General features: G+C 42.3%; 1 protein-coding gene across 4 annotated transcripts in view; it reads right to left on the bottom strand.

Annotated features, from left to right (window-relative positions):
* The window catches only part of ZMYM4 (zinc finger MYM-type containing 4), a 710,031-nt gene that overhangs the window by 315,827 nt on the left and 373,416 nt on the right, over nucleotides 1-20,788 (bottom strand). For all 4 annotated transcript variants that reach the window (XM_053707062.1, XM_053707061.1, XM_053707064.1 and 1 more), the window contains one exon: nucleotides 12,397-12,696. In XM_053707062.1, the coding sequence (XP_053563037.1) occupies nucleotides 12,397-12,696 (300 nt within the window). The remainder of the gene's footprint in view (nucleotides 1-12,396; nucleotides 12,697-20,788) is intronic.

The raw sequence follows: 20,788 nt of genomic DNA, 5'->3' as shown, positions 1-20,788 counted from the left end.
TTCTAACAGCTGCTGAAAATGATTGCACGCTACAGCACATCAGGGACAAATGGTCAGAACTGTTGGGTACGGAAGTCGATATAGAATCAATTCAGAAAAGCATTAAAAAAAGCGAGAAAGGCCACACCCAGCGAGCATTAGAGAATCGCACAGCAGAATACTAGAAGCAGCATATATAACACCTAAATCACATATAAACTGGGAAACACATCAGGAAGGGAAATGCCCTAGGTGCGCACTGCCAAAGGCAGATTTGTTACACATGCTCTGGTCATGCCCCAAGCTGTATGGCTTTTAGGGGAAACTAACACACTGGGTTAACACTATAACACTATCAAAAAAGGGCATTTAGGTATGAATGCTCAAATCGCCATATTCCTTGACCTTCAGAAACCACACCCTCAGAGCCAACTGTTTACCATAACACAATATTACAAGACAGAAAGACCTTATTGAAGCATTGGTTCGATGCAAAATCTCCAACACTTACTCAGCTCAAATATGAGATACACTAGCAGTTACTATTTGAACAGGCTGACACATTGGGAGATCTCCAAGGCAGAACTGAGCAATTCATTAGAAAATGGAAACCTTATATACTTAGTCTAGACGATGTAGAACAGAGTAGGATAATATACCCTATCAGGAACTCAGAATACATCCTCAAAGTGCAGCTAACGGGGGAGTGTGACCTTGACTTTGAGAGATATGTCCCCCAGGAGGGGAGGCCCCGAAAATGACTCATAAGGCTCGTCAGGCACCCTGGAGAAAGTAAAAAGTGTGAAAATACTGATCCATAGGATTGCATTGTAACTTGGCTAGCAAAGATATCCTACTGTGTACGGAACTATCGAAGGTTGCCTGGTCTTGGGCGACAATTGTATGTCTAAACACTGAGGGAAGGAATCTATGATAGGGTGATCTGCAGGTTGTATTATCGAAACAGATCCAATAGACATGGTCTCATTTGTTAGGCCTCTGTGCTTCATTAATGTTGTTTACTCCCACAGACAAGTGACCAGCTTCCTGGCTTGAATGAGAGTATCAATCACTCTCTCAGAAAAACCTCTCTTGGCTAGGACTAAGCGTTCAATCTCAATGCAGTCAGCCTCAGAGAATCGAAATTTGATGTAGAAATGGACCCTGAACCAGCAGATCTCTGCGACAAGGTAGAGACGATGACATCCCGATGACATTAATTTACCTAGGAACAACATTTTCGCTTATTTCCAGCTTCTTCATTTTTATTGGCGTTGCTCTCCTGTAGTGGATTGGGCTATTAAGTGGGATGAGATCAATATATGCATCAATAAATTTAGAACTGGTAATACCTCAGTATCACTCATATACGACTTAATGCTAGTCAAACAAGGTATATTACTTATAGAGAAAATATGTAAGAGTTGGGTGGGCTCTTTCCCTGCTATAAATCCAGATCTGATCAGTCAGAGTTTTCTTACAGTAAATAAATTTGTAATAGCTACAAATTGGAAAGAGTCCCACTTTAAACTTATCAATAATAATTATATCTCTCCGTCTAAGATGGCACAATTTTACCCTACACAAGTTTTTGTTTGTCCTCGGTGCTCTTATCCTAACGCTAACTTAAAGCACGTTTTGGTTCTGTCCCAAAATAATTCAATTCTGGTTGAGAATTCAGTACTGGTGTTAATCAGCTATTCAACTCATCTATTCAATTCTCTCCAGAGATTCTGAACATCTCTAACCCAAGCCTGAGCGAAGACTGAAAGTCTGCCCCTACAAGATCCGATCCCGGATCGGGGCATGTCCTTCATGCTGTCTTTGATTCAACAGCAGGCTATTAGAATCTATTTATATATTTTTTTTAAATTCTTTAAAATATCAAAAGAATTATGTTCGTCAAGCCGCATTCTCACAAGGTCTTCCCCTTGTAAGGAATCGCAAAAAGCTTAGACGTAGAGCATGCATCCGCAGAACAAGGCTCTAACCATAAAGCCCTGTGAGATGGAACAGAGAAACCTTTGCTCCCAATTTGATAACATGAAGGGTCAATTTGAAAGCCTTTATCCTATCCTGGATTTTATGCAGGGGAGTTTCCGACTTAATAGCATTAGACAACGCATCAAACCAATATGCCGTCGCACTAGTGACGGTACTACAGCTGGTAGTCATTGAAAGCCCTATTTAATTTTAGTCCGTAGAATCTCTGAAAATTCAACTATGCACAAAGGGAATAGTAGTTCTCTTAGCTAAGCTGGAAACTACTCCTTCCACCTTAGGGAATGTTAGCCCAGCCTCCTTAGCTGAGTTAGCTATTTGAAACATCTTTGTAAATATAGGGAATGCGGTCTTTTCCATTCCCTATAACTTACTGGACGCACTAGGATAGCATACCCCGGTATTGTTGGAGTCGCCCTGGGTCCTAAAGTAACAAATGAAAGTGCCTCAGGATAAAATAAAAGATATTATTCCATCTGAGACTAAGAATTCTCTCTCAGGTTATCCCGAAGTATCTTCTTCTTTCAGGTAACAGGGAAGAACCATTCAGAATAGTAACTACTGAATCAATCAATTTTCTATTCTAAATGATTGAGAATAATTCCTCTAGTAATGCTTTCTACCTTGTGGGAAGAACATATAATGCATGAAATTCAGAATAACTCTGGGTGGAGTTGAAAAGGAAGCACAGGGCACTGCATATGGGCCATAAAGTTTAGTGGGACACTATAGGAGAAATTTGTGGCATAGATTGACCATTGTCAACAGACTCCTAAAGAGCAAAGGCTGTTTAAAATTGACACATAAAAAACATTACTGTCTCTTTAATTTTTAAAAAGTAACTCATCTTTTGTGTGTTCTTGTTCCATCCAAAATCACAAAGGATGAAACAGTAAACAGCTGAAATTCTGATAATAAAAATTAACAGATAAAAAACGTTACTGTCCCTTTAAATTTTAAACTAACGTTTTCTTTTTGCACGCAGGAAAGAGGTAGCAATCCAATAATGAAGCACCTACTTACACCTCAGATATTTAGCTGAGGTGTCCATTTAAATGCAATAAGACTCATTTATCTCAGTTTGATTACAAAGACATATTAAACTGTTTATTTCTTTGTATAAACTATACGATAAAAAACATAAGCAAGTCTGAAACGCTGTACTTCTCACAGCGCTGGCTGGACCCGCATTGAGAGGGAAAAAACACTAATGACTGTGTTAGATGCTCAGCCTTCCGATATTAGTAATTGAGGTGGAAAAACGCAATCTAACACAGCCACAACGTAGCTACGCCCCTTGTGGGCGTGATAATACTCCATTTCCCGGCACTTTCAATATGCCTGTGCCTTAAGTTAGGGGAAGGTGCAGCCCAAAAAAAATCTCCCGGTCGCCATTAATATGTATAGAGAGGCTAACGGAACCACACTATTATGTATACAGCCACACTTAGTTCCCCCAGCTAAAAAATGTGCTGTCACAGGACCACTGCTACCGCAAGAAAGGTAGCGTTAGCCCAAGTGAGAGACTCAAACAATTATATCCTGAGTCATATAACTGTGTCCCAAGTGATTGAGGGCCCCACAATACGCACTTAGTTCCCCCAGTGTGCTAAAAATGTGCTGTCACAGGACCCCTGCTATCGCAAATAAGGTAGCGTTATAGCCCAAGTGAGAGACTCAAACAATTATATCCTGAGTCTTATTACTTTGTCCTAAGTGATTGAGGACCCCACAATACACACTTAGTTCCCCCAGTGTGCTAAAATGTGCTGTCACAGGCCCAATAAAGTGCTCCACTTCCTCTGAGATCTCCCAGACCCAGAATAAAAAGTTAGCACTTACCTTTAAAAATCTACCCGACAGCAGGGCAGCTCAGCAGGTTTACGAGGTCCTCTCCCTCACATAGCCCTGTAAAAAACGGATAGAGCTTGAGTAATCTTACTTAAGCCATCAGAGTTAGGGCAGCATCATCGTATGGGAGGCGCAGTGAGAATTATGTCCCACAAGTTCCCATTGCTTTAAAGCCACCAAAAGCTCTTTTGTAGAGACTGATATGGACTACAGCTACACCCTAGAACAAAGCAGCACTCTCTGGCACTACTTTAAAAATAATAAACTCTTGATTGAAGAATCTTTAACACCTCACTTTACCGCTTCCTATCACTAACGTAGGCAAAGAGAATGACTGGGGTGGGAGGAGCTATTTAACAGCTCTCCTGTGGTGCTCTTTGCCTCCTCCTGCTGACCAGGAAGTTTATATCCCATTAGTATTATGATGACTCATCGTGTCATAAAAAAGAAAAGAACTTTCCCCTGAAATGGGAGGGATAGTAATCTAGACTTGCAAGTCATGTCAGCCGACCACGACTTTAACCACAGAGCCCTACGGGCTAGAACAGAAAAACCTGATGTCTTGGCATTCAGGTGAATAATCTGCATATTTGCATCACAGAGGAATGAATTAGCTACCCTTAAGGCCTTAATTCGTTCCTGTATCTCTTCGAGGGGAGTCTTCACCTTGACCATAGCTGACAAAGTCACACCAGTAGGTAGCAGCTCCAGTCACCGCGGTTGAAAAACTAACTCCGTGAGCTGAAACATCTTTCTCAACATGGATTCCAACTTTTTAGCCATTGGCTCCTGGAATGAAGAGCTATCTTCGAGCGGGATAGTTGTGTGCTTAGCGAGCGTGGAGATAGCACCATCCACCTTAGGGATGCCCCCCCCCCCCCCGACAGCTCAAGCTGAGAGTATGGAACAGTTTTTTAAAATAAGTAGAGGGAGAAAAGGACGAGCCAAGTTTATCCCATTCATTCTTAATATTAGCCATCTTAACGGGGACCGGAAAGGTCTGAGGTACCACCCTGTCCTCGTAAACCCTATCTAACTTAGGGATCGAAGGTTCCTCGGCAGTTTCGGTTCCGGAACCTCTAACATAGCAAGCACCTCTTTCAACAAAAAGCGCAAATGCTCCATCTTAAACTTAAAGTCTGGCTCCTCCACAGCCGGAGGTCTAGATGTCGCTGATTCCGACCCAGAAAGAGCGTCCTCCGAAGAGTCAGTCGTCTTCATCAGCGGATAATCTGTCAGAGACATCCAACGGAGTAGATGATCCCTGGGACGGATAGCTATGTTTCACCTTTCGCTTGCGCTTAGCAGGGCCTGGCAATGAAGGCCGCAGAGACCGCCGTTTATAACTGATCAGCGAAATCTGGCGGCCAAAGGGCCCAACCCATGGGAGGATTAGTAGTGCCCTGGGGAGTTGCATGTGGAATCTGAGATGAATGTAGGGAATGCACCTCGTGGGACAGAGAACCCTCAGAGGTGGACTGCTCAGTTGTACTAAATATCTTATTCTTTTTAGATATTGCAATTTTATGAAAGCATGTGGAACATAGTTGAGCAGGCGGATCAACCGGAAATTCCTCACAATAAACACAGGTATTAGCACCCTCTAGCATATCAGAGTCCTCCATAGCTTGCACCTTTATTACGGACTAGATAGAAATGAAATGGCACCTTTACACCCCAATGGCCGGGGGGGTGCCCCCACCTCCTATGACCCGGACCATAGAGAAAACGCTTCATCTCCTGCAACCGCTGGTCAACAAAGAAGAAGTTAAAAAGAGGCCACACCCGGTTACATGGAGTGCCATGCAGGACCGCCCCTGCACTAAAAAGAAAAAAAAAAGAAAAAAAGTCTGGCTCCTCCACAGCCGGAGGTCTAGATGTCGCCGATTCCGACCCAGAAAGAGCGTCCTCCGAAGAGTCAGAGTCGTCTTCATCAGCGGATAATCTGTCAGAGACATCCAACAGGAACACGGCCTTTCAAGTGTGACAGGGTGGTAGCATCGCTTATGACATGGACTTGAGTGCAGAAAGTAGGCAGCGAAACTCGTCAACGCTGATTGCTTATGGAGCTTTTAATCTGAGTCGGGATGGTTTCGCAGAAAGACTCTCCCTGCATCTCCGGACTCTAAAATAAGAACTACTGAGAGGGTCCGGTAAGTGGGAGGGATATTTAATGTTTTGTTTGGGGTGTGTCTGCCTCCTCCTAGTGGCCAGGTGAAGTATTTCCCATAGGTTATGAATGGATTTTGTGGAGTCTCACGCTATTAGAAAGAAAATAGAAATTAAATCTGAACTAAAGACCTTTAGCAGAGTTTCCAGAAAAACATAATTTATGCTTACCTGATAAATTTATTTCTGTTGTAGTGTATCCAGTCCACGGATCATCCATTACTTATGGAATATATTCTCCTTCCCAACAGGAAGTTGCAAGAGTCCACCCACAGCAAAGCTGCTATATAGCTCCACCCCTAACTGCCATATTCAGTCATTCGACCGAAAACATGCAGAGAAAGGAAAAACCATAGGGTGCAGTGGTGACTGTAGTTCAAATGAAAAAATTACCTGCCTTAAAGTGACAGGGCGGGCCGTGGACTGGATACACTACAAGAGAAATAAATTTATCAGGTAAACATAAATTATGTTTTCTCTTGTTAAGTGTATCCAGTCCACGGATCATCCATTACTTATGGAATACCAATACCAAAGCTAAAGTACACGGATGATGGGAGGGACAAGGCAGGTACTTAAACGGAAGTTACCACTGCCTGTAAAAAAAACCTTTCTCCCAAAAATAGTCTCCGTAGAAGCAAGGTATCAAATTTGTTAAATTTGAAAAAGTATGAAGCGCAGACCAAGACTCCGTCTTGTAAATCTGTTCAACAGAAGCCACATTTAAAAAAGGCCCAAGTGAAAACCACAGCTCTAGTAGAATGAGCTGCAATCCCTTCAGGAGGCTGCTGTCCAGCAGTCTCATAAGCTAAATGAATTATGCTTTTTAACCAAAAAGACAGAGAGGCTGCTGAAGTCTTTTGACCTCTCCTCTGTCAAGAATAGACAACAAACAAGGTGAACGTTTGATGAAAACTGTAGTAACTTGTAAGTAAAACTTTAAAGCACAAACCACGTCCAATATTGTGTAATAGACGTTCCTTCTTTGAGGAAGGATTAGGATACAAGCATGGAACAACTATCTCTTGAGTGATGTTCTTGTTAGATACCACCTTAGGAAAAAACCCAGGTTGGTACGCAGGACTACCTTATCCGTACGAAGGACCAGATAAGGAGAATCACATTGTAACACAGATAATTTGGAGACTCTACGAGTCGAGGAAATAGCTACCCAAAAAGAACTTTCCAAGATAAAGATTGATATCTATGGAACAAAAAAAGGTTCAAACGGAACTTCTTGAAGAGCCTTAAGAACCAGGTTTAAGCTCCATGGTGGAGCAACAGTTTTAAACACAGGCTTGGATCTAACCAAAGCCTGACCAAATGCCTGAACGTCTAGAATACCTGCCAGACGCTGGTGCAAAAAAATAGACAGAGTAAAAATCTGTCCCTTTTAAGGAATTAGCTGACAACCCTTTTCTCAAAAACATCTTGGACAAAAGATAATATCCTGGGAATCCAGGCTTTACTCCATGAGTAACCCTTGGATTCATAACAATCAGATATTTACACCATATCTATGTTCAATTTTCCTAGAGACAGGCTTTCCTGTCTGTATTAAGGTATCAATGACTGACTCGGAGAAGCCATGCTTTGATAACATCAAGCGTTCAGTCTCCAGGCAGTCCATCTCAGATTGATTCTATTTAGATGGTTGAAAGGACCCTGAGGTAGAGGGACCTGTCTCAGAAGCAGAGACCGTGATGGAAAGGATGACATGTCCACCAGATCTGCATACCAGGTCCTGCGTGGCTACGCAGGCGCTGTCAAAAACACCAAAGCCCTCTCCTGCTTGGTCTTGACCTCCGGAGGAAATCCCACTCCCCCGGAAGAAAGGTCTGACGACTTAGAAAATCCACCTCCCAGTTCTCAACACCTGGGATATGGATAGCTGATAGACAAGAGTGAGTCTCTGTCCAGTGAATTATTGTAAGACTTCTAACATCACTAGGGAACTTCTGTTCCCCCTTGATGGCTGATGTAAGCCACAGTCGTGTATATTGTCCGACTGAGTATGATGTACCTCAGAGTTGCTAACTGAGGCCAAGTCTGAAGAGCATGGAATATCACTCCCAGAATATTTATTAGAAGGAGGGTCTCCTCCTAAGTCCACTATCCCTGAGCCTTTAGGGAGTTCCAGACTGCATCCCAACCTAAAAGGCTGGCATCCATTGTAACAATTGTCCCATCTGACCTGCGGAAGGTCTTATCCTTGGACAGATGGACCCGACATAGTCACCAGAGAAGAGAATCTCTGGTCTCTTGGTCCAGGTTCAACAGGGGGACAAATCTGTGTAATCCCCGTTCCTCTGACTGAGCATGCATAGTTGCAGCGGTCTGAAATGTAGACGTGCAAACGGTACTATGTCCCTTGCCGCTACCTATTAAGCCAATTTCATTCATGTACTGAGCCACCGAAGGCGCGGATGGGATGAAAAACACGGCAGAAATTTAGAAACTTTGACAACCTGGACTCCGTCAGGTAAATTTTCATTTCTACAGAATCTATCAGAGTCCCTAGGAGGGAAACCCTTGAGATTGGGGATAGAGAACTCTTTCCTTGTTCACTTTCCACCCATGTGATCTCAGAAATGCCAGTACTACGTCCGTATGAGACTTGGCAATTTGGATGTTTGACGCCTGTATCAGGATGTCGTCTAACTAAGGGGCCACACTTCTATGCCCCGCGGCCTAAGGACCGCCAAAGCGACCCCAGAACCTCCATAAAGATTCTTGGGGCTGTAGATATCCCAAAGGAAAGAGCTACAAACTGGTAATGCCTGTCTAGAAAGGCAAACCTGAAAAACGAAGGTGATCTTTATGCATCACAATGTGAGGATAAGCATCCTTCAAATCCATTGTAGTCCTCTATTGACTCTCCTGGATCATAGTTAAGATGGTACGAATAGTTTCCATCTTAAATGACGGAATTCTGAGGAATTTGTTTAAGATCTTTAGATCCAAAATAGGTCTGAAGGTTCCCTCACCTTGGGAACCACAAACAGATTTTAGTAAAAACTCTGTCCCTGTTCCTCTCTTGGAACTGGATGGATCTCGTACACAATGTAAGAATGCCTCCTTCTTTATCTGGTTTGCAGATAATTGTGAAAGGCGAAATCTCCCCTTTTTTTTTGGGGGGGGGGGAGAATCTTTGAAATCCAGAAGACATCTCTGGGATATAAATTCCAATGCCTAGGGATCCTGGGCATCTCTTGCCCACGCCCGGGCGAAGAATGAAAGTCTGCCCCCTATAGGATCCGTTACCGGATAGGGGTCCGTTCCTTCATGCTGCCTTAGAGGCAGCAGCAGGCTCCTTGGCCTGCTTATCTTTGTTCCAGGTCCAATTGTCTCCAGATCGCCTTGGACTGAGCAAAAATTCCCTCTTGTTTTGCCTTAGAGGAAGTGGAAGCCACACCTGCCCTGAAGTTTTAAAAGGCACGAAAAATAGACCTTTTTTTGGCCCTTGATTCCTATCCTGAGGAAGGGCATGACCTTTTCCTCCAGTGATATAAGCAATAATCTCCTTCAAACCAGGCCCGAATAGGGTCTGCCCCTTGAAGGGAAGTTAAGTAGCTTATTTATTAAAGTCACGACAGCTGACCATGATATAAGCCATAGCGCTCTGCGCGCCAGTATAGTAAAAAACAGAATTCTTAGCCGTTAGTCTAGTCAAATGAACAAAGGCATCAGAAAACAAAGGAATTGGCTAGCATAAGCTTGTCAAATATATTCATCCAATGGAGTCGCTAACTGTAAAGCCTCATCAAGAGACTCAACCCAGAACGCCGCAGCAGCAGTGACAGAAGCAATGTATGCAAGGGGCTGCAGGATAAAACCCTGTTGAATAAACATTTTTTATCCATTGGATCTAAAAAGCACAACTGTCCTCGCCAGAGGTAGTGGTACGCTTAGCTAGAGTAGAAACTCTTCTCTCCACCTTAGGAACTGTCTGCCAGAAGTCCCGTGTGGTGGTAACTATTAGAAAACATTCTTCTAAAAAATAGGAGGGGAAGAGAACGGCACACCTGGTCTATCCCATTCCTTATTAAAAAAAATTTTTAGTAAACCTCTTTAGGTATTGGAAAAACATCAGTACACACCGGCACTGCATATTATTTATCCAGTCTACACAATTTCTCTGGCCCTGCGATTGTACACATTCATTCAGAGCAGCCAAAGCCTCCCTGAGCAACAAGTGGAGGTTCTCAAGCATAAATTTTAAATGTAGAAATATCAGAATCAGGTTAAATCATCTTCCCTGAGTCAAAAAAATCACCCACAGACTAAGCATATTGTGAGGTAGTATCATACATGGTTCTTAAAGCGTCTGTATGCTCTGTATCTACCCCCAGAGCTATCTGCTTTCCTTTAATTTCAGGTAGTCTGACTAATACTGCTGCCAGAGTATTATTCACCACCTTTGCCATGTCTTGTAAAATAAACGCTATGGACGCCCTTGATGTACTTGGCGCCATTTGAGGTGAGTCCCTGAAGCGGGAGTCGAAGGGTCTGACACGTGGGGAGAGTTAATCGGCATAACTTTCCCCTCGACAGAATCCCCTAATAAAATAAACGCTATGGATGCCCTTGATGTACTTGGCGCCATTTGAGCGTGAGTCCCTAAAGCGGGAGTCAAAAGGTCTGACACATGGGGAGAGTTAGTCGGCATAACTACCCCCACGACAGAATCCTCTGGTGATAATGTTTTTAAAGACAAAAAATGATCTTTATTGTTTAACATGAAATCAGTACATCTGGTACACATTCTAAGATGGGGTTCCACCATGGCTTTAAAACATAATGAACACAGAGCTTCCTCTATGTCAGACATGTTAGAACAGACTAATAATGAGACTAATAAGCTTGGAAAACACTTCAAATCAAGTTAACAAGCAAATATATAAAACGTTACTGTGCCTTTAAGAGAAACAAATTTTGTCAAAATTTGAAAAAGTGAAAAAAGGCAGTAAAACAAACGAAATTTTTACAGTACATGTAATAAGGTAACAGAGCATTGCACCCACTTGCAAATGGATGATTAACCCCTTAATGCAAAAAACAGATAAAAAAAAAAAAAAAAACGACAGACGTTTTTTAAAAACAGACACAACAAAACTGCCACAGCAGAGCTGTGGATTACCTTCCCTATAAACGATTTTGGAAGTCTTTTTAGCCCTTTAGAAATGTCCTGTAGTATTCATGGGACTGCTGAGGGAATCTGGATAATTCATTTTGTAATTTTAACTGCGCAAAAAAGCGCTAAATTAGGCCCCTCCCACTCATATTACAACAGTGGGAAGCTTCAGTTAACTGTTTCTATGCAAAATTTAAGCCAGCCATGTGGAAAAAACTTAGGCCCCAATAAGTTTTATCACCAAACATATGTTAAAAAACGATTAAACATGCCAGCAAACGTTTTAAAACACATTTTTACAAGAGTATGTATCTCTATTAATAAGCCTGATACCAGTCGCTTTTACTGCATTTAAGGCTATACCAACATTACAGTGTTATCACCAATGTACGTTAAAAAACGATTAAACATGCCAGCAAACGTTTTAAAACACATTTTTATAAGAGTATGTATCTCTATTAATAAGTCTGATACCAGTCGCTATCGCTGCATTTAAGGCTTTACTTACATTACTTCGGTATCAGCAGTATTTTCTTAGTCAATTCCATTCCTAGAAAAATATTTTACTGCACATACCTTATCTGCAGGAAAACCTGCACGCCATTCCCCCTCTGAAGTACCTCACTCCTCAGAATGTGTGAGAACAGCAAATGGATCTCAGTTACGTCTGCTAAGATCATAGAAAAACGCAGGCAGATTCTTCTTCCAAATACTGCCTGAGATAAACAGCACACTCCGGTGCCATTTAAAAATAACAAACTTTTGATTGAAGAATAAACTAAGTATAAATCACCACAGACTCGCACGACCTCCTATCTATGTTGAGGCTTGCAAGAGAATGACTGAATATGGCAGTTAGGGGAGGAGCTATATAGCAGCTTTGCTGTGGGTGGACTCTTGCAACTTCCTGTTGGGAAGGAGAATATATTCCATAAGTAATGGATGATCCGTGGACTGGATACACTTAACAAGAGAAATACTGTATATGCCTGAAGTAATAGCAAATCAGTATTATTTCACAGAAAAAAAATGAGAAATACAAATGCACATACTGTTGTAGGTCCTATAAAAACAAGCATTTTAATTAACCACATTAATTTAGTAATTAAACCATGTTCTCTTATAAATATAACAACGTTTACAAATATAGGTAAATTCTATGTTGAGTGCAATGTACATTTCATATTTATTGACTTAACAGGAAGACAGATTTGTGATTGCTGGAAATTAATTTGTTAAGATGTCAGGTATTACTTTCCCACCTTGTAGTCCAGGAGTTCTGGTTTGGTAGCAAAAGGCCGGCTGCAGTGCTGGCACCGTAATTTTATAGCAATACGTGATAAGGATGCTGCTTGTTGTGATTGTGCTGCCAGTCTCTGTAGCCCCACTGCTGCCGAGCTGCTAACTGGTGAAGAGGAGGTGGATGTTGTAGTGGCAGTCACCACAACTGGGGTGTTGTTCCCAGCTTGTGTCTGTGTCCCTGAAGGAACACTCATGATTACTTGGCCCTGTGACAGTGGCACGACAGCAGCATTCATTCCAGAGGGCTTATTAAATAGGTTCTAAGAAAAAGAGTGACAGAGAGAAACAAGGTAAAATGATGTCATTGTCACGATTTAACAGCAGCTTTCAAAAAACTTCATAGAAATAAACAACTGTTCATTAGTGAACAATAAAAATAAATATAGCTATGCAGAAAATGGCAATAAATACACTATTAATACACTAGAATTAGTTTCCTCTAAATTTTTCATAGTTTAGATTAAATTTTTCATAGAGATACATTTAATCTAAAATTCAACGGATATTATATTAACCAAGAAGTCAGAAACAAAACTAGATCTTGAGGTTTATGCCACAAGAAGCTGTACATATTTTATTAAAACGTATCAAATATTATTGTTAATTAAAAGTATTAAAGGGACATTAAACTACATACATTAATATCAAGCTTTTTGCACGAAAAAGGTTAGTACATTAAGTGATGGTAAAATTCTCCAGCATAAAGTCACATATAATGAAAGCTCCTGTGATAACTAGCAAATCGATCTGCTTTTCGCATTAAAAAGTCCAATCTACCTTTAATAATTAAGGTTTTTCTCCGGCTCCGTTAACTGCTGTAATGCAGCCTGTCACAGAATTTCTCTATGGCTTCCTTGACTGGCAGTTGTTTTAGCCAATCAGAGCCTCACCATGCGCCCCATGTAAAGTTATGACAGCACGCTCCCGTGCTTGTAACTCGGACTGCAAGAAGAACTGCGCAACTCGCTACGCCGTTTGCGCAACAGAAATCACTGTTTACTGTTTCTGATGAGCAAACAGCGTAGCTAGTTAGCACAGGAGCTTTCATTATATGTGACTTTATGCTGGAGAATTTACCATCACTTTAAATCTGTACATTTTTATTTTTAAACTAACAAATTGCACAGATAAACATTAGAGAGAAGCTCACTGCCTAGAAGACCCCATATAGGCCTGCTAGTGGATAGTGAAACTACCCAAACACATAAGAACAAAAAGTGTTGTTCAGCACAGGAACACCCATTGTGAAAGAAGGAAAGAAAGGATATATATATCCTAGTGGAGATAGACAGCACTCACCGGTGTTTTTGAGAATAAGACCACCTTTAATAGGAAAAATTAGCTGCTTTTATCTGCACTTTGACCATTGATAAAGGTGTCAGTTTGGACATCGAAAAGTTTGGAAGATATGGGTTTTAATTTCTCCTAATAAAGGTGAAGTCTTATTCTCAAAAACACTGGTGAGTGCTTTGTCTATCTCCACTAGGACATCTGTATTTAGCCCCCCGGTTGATGTACTAAAGTTTAAGTGAGTGCACTCTTAAGGACTGCTATATATATACATATATATATATATATATATATATATATACACACATACATACATATATATATATATATACACATATACATACATATACATATATACATATACATACATATACATATACATATATATATATACATATATATATATATATATATATATATATATATATATATATATATATATATATATATATATATATATATATATATATATACACATATATATATACACACACATACATACAGTTGTGCTCATAAGTTTACATACCCTGGCAGAATTTATGTTGTCTTGGCCATTTTTCAGAGAATATGACACAAAAACGTTTTTTCACTCATGGTTAGTGTTTGGCTGAAGCCATTTATTATCAATCAACTGTGTTTACTCTTTTTAAATCATAATGACAACATAAACTACCCAAATGACCCTAATCAAAAGTTTACATGCCCTGGTGATTTTGGCCTGATAACATGCACACAAGTTGACACAAAGGGGTTTGAATGGCTATTAACGGTAAACATCTGTTTGCTTGTAATTAGTGTATGTTTATAAAAGGTCAATGAGTTTCTGGACTTCTGACATACCCTTGAATCTTTCATCCAGTGCTGCACTGACGTTTCTGGATTCTAAGTCATGGGGAAAGAAAAAGAATTGTCAAAGGATCTGCGGGAAAAGGTAGTTGAACTGTATAAAACAGGAAAGGGATATAAAAAGATATCCAAGGAATTGAGAATGCAAATCAGCAGTGTTCAAACTCTAAACAAGAAGCGGAAAATGAGGCGTTCTGTTTGATAACATACTGCAATCATCTTGCCATCAATTCTGACCAAATTTCCTGTGCCTTTGTAGCTCACACATCCCAAAAACATCAGCGATCCAACTCTGTGTTTCACAGTAGGAATGGTGTACCTTTCATCATAGGCCTTGTTGACTCCTCTCCAAATGTAGCGTTTATGGTTGTGGCCAAAAAGCTAAATTTTGGTCTCATCACTCCAAATGAATGTGCCAGAAGGTTTGAGGCTTGTCTCTGTACTGTTTGGCGTATTGTAAGCGGGATACTTTGTGGCATTTGCGTAGTAATGGCTTTCTTCGGGCGACTCGACCATGCAGCCTATCTTTCTTCAAGTGACTCCTTATTGTGCATCTTGAAACAGCCACTCCACATGTCCTGTATTTCACCTGAAGTTATTTGTGGGTTTGTCTTTGCATCCCGAACAATTTTCCTGGCAGTTGTGCCTGAAATTTTAGTTGGTCTACCTGACCGTGGTTTGGTTTCAACAGAACCCCTCATTTTCCACTTCTTTATTAGAGTTTGAACACGGCTGATTTGCATTCTAAATTCCTTGGATATCTTTTTATATCCCTTTCCTGTTTTATACAGTTCAACTACCTTTTCCCGCAGATCCTTTGACAATTCTTTTTCTTTCCCCATGACTCAGAATCCAGAATCGTCAGTGCAGCACTTGATGAATGATGCAAGGGTCTGTCAGGAGTCCAGAAACTCATTGACATTTTATACACACACACACTAATTACAAGAAAACAGATTACAGGTGAGGATGGTTACCTTTAATAGCCATTCAAACCCCTTTGTGTCAACTTGTATGCATGTTATCAGGCCAAAATTACCAGGGTATGTAAACTTTTGATCAGGGCTATTTGAGTAGTTTCTGTTGTCATTATGATTTAAAAAGAGTAAACACAGTTGATTGATAATAAATGGCTTCAGTGAAATGAGTGAAAGAAGTTTTTGTGTTATCATTCATATTCTCTGAAAAATGGCCAAGAAATCATAAATTCTGCCAGGGTATGTAAACTTATGAGCACAACTGTATGTATATATATATATATATATATATATATATATATATATATATATATATATATATATATACACACACACATATACATATATATATATATATATATATATATATATATATACACATATATACACACACACACACGCAGTTCCATCTCAACACAGCAGCTTCCAGGGTGCAAAAAATCAATAACAATGCAGTATTCAGTAAAACGACTGCACTCTCTGATAATTTCATTTCCATTGAGGGGAGGAGAGTCCACGGCTTCATTCATTACTATTGGGAATTAAGAACCTGGCCACCAGGAGGAGGCAAAGACACCCCAGCCAAAGGCATGAATACCTCTCCCACTTCCCCTATCCCCCAGTCATTCTGCCGAGGGAACCAGGAACAGTAGGAGAAATATCAGGGTAAATAGGGTGCCAGAAGATGAATAAATTTAGGGCCGCCCAACGGAGATACGGGCAGGCCGTGGACTCTCCTCCACTCGATGGAAATGAAATTATCAGGTAAGCATAATTTGTTCTCCATATAAAGGGGAGGAGAGTCCACAGCTTCATTCATTACTATTGGGAAGCTCTAGAGGACACTTAATGAAACCGGGAGGGTAAAAGGCGGACCCTAATCTAAGGGCACCACAGCCTGCAAAACCTCTCCCCCCAAAACAGCTTCCGCAGAAGCAAAAACGTCAAATTTGTAAAACTTTGTAAAAGTGTGTAAGGGGGATCAGGTACAAATCTGCTCCATAGAGGCCTCATTTTTGAAGGCCCAAGACAAAGCCACAGCTCTAGTTGAATGAGCCGTGATCCTCTGAGAAGGCTTATGTCCCGCTGTCTCAGAAGCCAAGCGAATCAGGTTTCTCAACCAAAAAGACTAAAGAGCAGCAGAGGCCCTATGCCCCTTGTGCTTCCCAGAATACACCACAAAAAGAGATGTAGACTGTCTGAAATCCTTTGTAGCCTGAAGATAAAACTTCTAGGCACGAACCACATCCAGGTTATGAAGTAACCTCTCCTTTGAAGAGGAAGGGTTGGAACACAAAGGAGGACTGATTGATGTTACAGTTAGACACCACCTTGGGGAGAAACAACCTTATCCACATGAAACACCAGATAAGGAAATAAGGATGGCAAGGCAGCTAGTTCAGATACTCTGCGTGCCGGTGCAATAGCCAAAAGGAAGAGAACCTTACAGGACAGAATCTTAATGTCTAAGGAATGCATAGGTTCAAACGGAACCCTCTGCAAAACCTTAAGGACTAAGTTTAAGCTCCAAGGTGGAGCCGACTGCCTAAAGACAGGCCTGATTCTAGACAGAGCCTGAACAAAAGATTGAATGTCAGGGAGCTTAGCGAGTCTCCTGTGCAACAAAACTGATAATGACAAAATCTGTCCCTTTAAGGAACTAGCGGCAAGACCCTTCTCCAAACCATCTTGGAGAAAGGACAGAATCCTGGATGCCTTCACCTTATGCCAAGGATATCCATGCTTCTCACACCAGGACAAGTAAGTCCTTAAAGCATTTACACTTTGCTTACAAGCTTGAAAGACTCTTTGCCTCAAAGACATTCTAGCTAATTTGAGAGACTTCTTTGGTGTGTTATTCACCCATCGGCTGCCATTTGGTACATTTTATGCTTATTGTGATTTTATATTTTGTTTTGTTATGTTATCCTCTTTGTTTTAATGTTTTTATTTGTGATGCATTGCTAAAATTCATGTTTCTTCATATATGAAGTTTTATTAACCTTTTATGTCATTAAATTTAACCCTTGTATTACATTTTATTAATTCAACTCCATTTCAGTTACTACACACATTTAGCTATCTGCGTGATAGCGCAGCTGTGTCCAATTACCTGTCTGCAGTTTCGACTACAGACAGTGTAGTTAATCTGTTCAAGTAAGTCCTCCACACCTTATGGTAGATGCAACGAGTGACTGGCTTCCTTGCCTGAATTAGAGTATCAATCACACCTTCTGAAAAGCCTCTCCTGGCTAAGACTAGGCTTCAATCTCCATGCAGTCAGCCTCAGAGAATCCAGATATTGATGTTGAAAGGGGCCCTGTGACAGCAGATCCCTGCGACAGGGTAACCTCCACGACGGAGAGGATGACATCCCCACCAGATCCGCAAACCAAGTTCTCCGCGGCCACAAAGGAGCAATTAGAATGGCCGCGGCCATTGTGGTAATGGAGGAAAAATGTAAGCTAGGCTGAATCCCCAAGGAACCACTAAGGCATCTATAAGCTCTGCCTGGGGATGCCTGGACCTCGGACCGTATCGAGGTAGTTTGCAATTGATTCTGGACGCCATGAGATCTATCTCCGGTGTTACCCATCTGTGACAAATCTCCGCAAACACTTCGGGGCGAAGAAACTATTCCCCCGGATGGAAGGACTGTCTGCTGAGAAAGTCCGCTTTCCAGTTGTCTACACCCGGAATGTGAACAGATGAGAGCGAGCAGTCTTGGGACTCCGCCCACTTCAGAATCCGAGTCACCTCCCTCATTGCAAGGGAGCTCCTTGTACCCCCCTGATGGTTGATGTAAGCCACCAAGGTAATAATGTCGGTCTGGAATCTGATGAAACTGACCGACCCCAGAGAAGGCCAAGTCTTCAGAGCATTATAGATTGCTTGTAGTTCTAGGATGTTGATCGAAAGGAGAAAGTCCTCCCTGTACCACTTTCCTTGTACCATCCTGGCACCCCAAACTGCTCCCCATCCTGACAGACTGGCATCTGTGGTCACAATCTCCCAGGATGGTCTCAAGAAGGATGTCCCCATGGACAGCTGCTCTGGACGAATCCACCAAGAGAGGGAATTCCGAGTCCGAGCATCCAGGGATATCAGCTGTGATAGATCTGAATGATCGCCGTTTCACTGTCTGAACATGCACAGTTTAAGAGGTCTGAGGAGGAACCTGGCGAATGGGATGACATCTATGTTCAACACCATGAGACCTATCACCTCCATACATTGAGCCACTAATGGGCTTGAGGAGGACTGAAGGGCAAGACAGGTGGACGCAAGCTTCATGCGCCGCTGATCTGTGAGAAATATCTTCACGGACATAGAGTCTATTATCATGCCCAGGAACTCCACCCTGTTGCTGGGAACCAGGGAACTCTTTCCTGAGTTGATCTTTCAACCGTGAGATTGGAGCAGAAGAGGAGCCATTGAATGATCCTCTGCGAGGCTGAGCAACAGCGCCTGAACCAGGATGTCGTCCAGGTAAGGTGCCACCGCGATGCCCCTGGATCTGGCCACTGCAAGCAGCACCCCCAGAACCTTTGTGAAGACTCTCTGGGCCGTCGCCAGACCAAAAGGAAGGGCTACAAACTGGAAGTGTTTGGTCTAGAAATGCAAATCTTAGGAACCTGAAGTGGTCCCTGTGAATTGACACATAAAGGTAAGCGTCCTTCAAGTCTATAGTTGTCATGAACTGTCCCCCTTTGAACTAGGGGCGAGAATAGATCTGATTGTTTCCATTTTTAACAATGGAACACTCAGAAACTTGTTCAAACACTTTAGGTAAAAAATCGGGCGGAATGTGCCCTCCTTTGGAACCACAAAAAGGTTGTAATAGTACCCTAGACCCGTCTCTGCTAGGGGTACTGGTACAATAACTCAGAGAGGTGATATCGCTCACACACTCTAGAAAGGCCTCTCTCTAATCTGGTCTTGAAGACAGGTTTGACAGGAGGAATCTGCCCTCGGGCGGATGGGATCTGAACCCTATCCTGTAACCCTGGGAGACCACTTCTAGAACCCAAGGGTCCTGAACGTCCTGCAACCATGCGTCTGAGAATAGAGATAATCTGCCCACTACGTGATCTGGAGATCAGTCGGGGGCCGCCCCTTCATGCCGATTTCGTCTCTGCGGGCTTCTTGCTCTGCTTAGACTTGTTCCAAGATTGAGCCGGCTTCCAAGATCCCTTGGACTGGTCCGCTTTTGTGGCGAGTTGCTGGTGCTGGGCCTTGTTCGCACGAAAGGGAGGAAAAGTAGATCCTTTAGGCTTAGCCTTCTTATCCTGCGGTAGGAAAGCTCCCTTGCCTCCCGTAACCGTGGATATAATCGAACCCAATCCTGGACCGAACAGGATCTTCCCTTGAAAAGGCAGGGACAACAGCCTCGCCTCAGAGGTCATGTCCGCAGACCAAGATTTTAGCCACAGAGCCCTGCGCGCTAAAGCTGAAGAACCTGACACCTTAGTATTCAGACGAATAATTTGCATATTGGCACCACAGATGAAAAAATTGGCGATCTTCAGCGCCTTAATCTTCTCCTGTATCTCGTCGATGGATGTCTCCCCCTCGACCATTTCACAGAGGGTTTCACACCAATATGTCGCATTCCAGCGGCTGCTGCTGGCTGAAAAACAAACCCTGTGTGCTGAAACATCTTTCTCAACATGTTTTCCAGCTCTTTTATCCAAGGGCTCCTTAAACAACGAACTATCCTCAAGGGGAATAGTCGTCCGCTTTGCGAGTGTAGAGATAGCCCCATCCCCCTTAGGGATAGTCCCACACAGCTCAAGCTGAGAGTCCGGAACGGGGAACAGTTTTTTAAAGTTAGAAGGGGAAAAGGAAGAACCTAATCGCTCCCATTCATTCTAATATTAGCCATCTTAATGGGAACCGGGAAAGACCGAGTTACTACCCTGTCCTTGTATACCTTGTCAAGTTTAGGAATCGCAGGTTCCTCTGGTATCTTACGTTCCGGAACCTCCAGAGTAGCAAACACCTGACGTAGCAGAAAGCGCAAATTCTCCATCCTAAACCTATAACCAGGCTCCTCCGCCGCCGGAGGTTTAGATGACACGGACTCCGACCCAGAAGGGGCCTCCTCTGAAGAGTCGGAGTGGGCCAAGTCATCGTATAGAGCCTCTGGATCTCCCATCGGCGAGGACAAACCCTGGGCCGGGCCTCTATGATAAACCCTACGCTTGTGCTTAGCAGAACATGGTAAGGCATGGTTCAC

The sequence above is a fragment of the Bombina bombina genome, chromosome 3 (genome assembly GCF_027579735.1).
Source record: "Bombina bombina isolate aBomBom1 chromosome 3, aBomBom1.pri, whole genome shotgun sequence".
NCBI classification, from domain to species: Eukaryota; Metazoa; Chordata; class Amphibia; order Anura; family Bombinatoridae; genus Bombina; species Bombina bombina.
The sequence above is the reverse complement of the archived record's forward strand: the minus strand, read 5'-3'. Positions and strand labels throughout refer to the sequence as shown.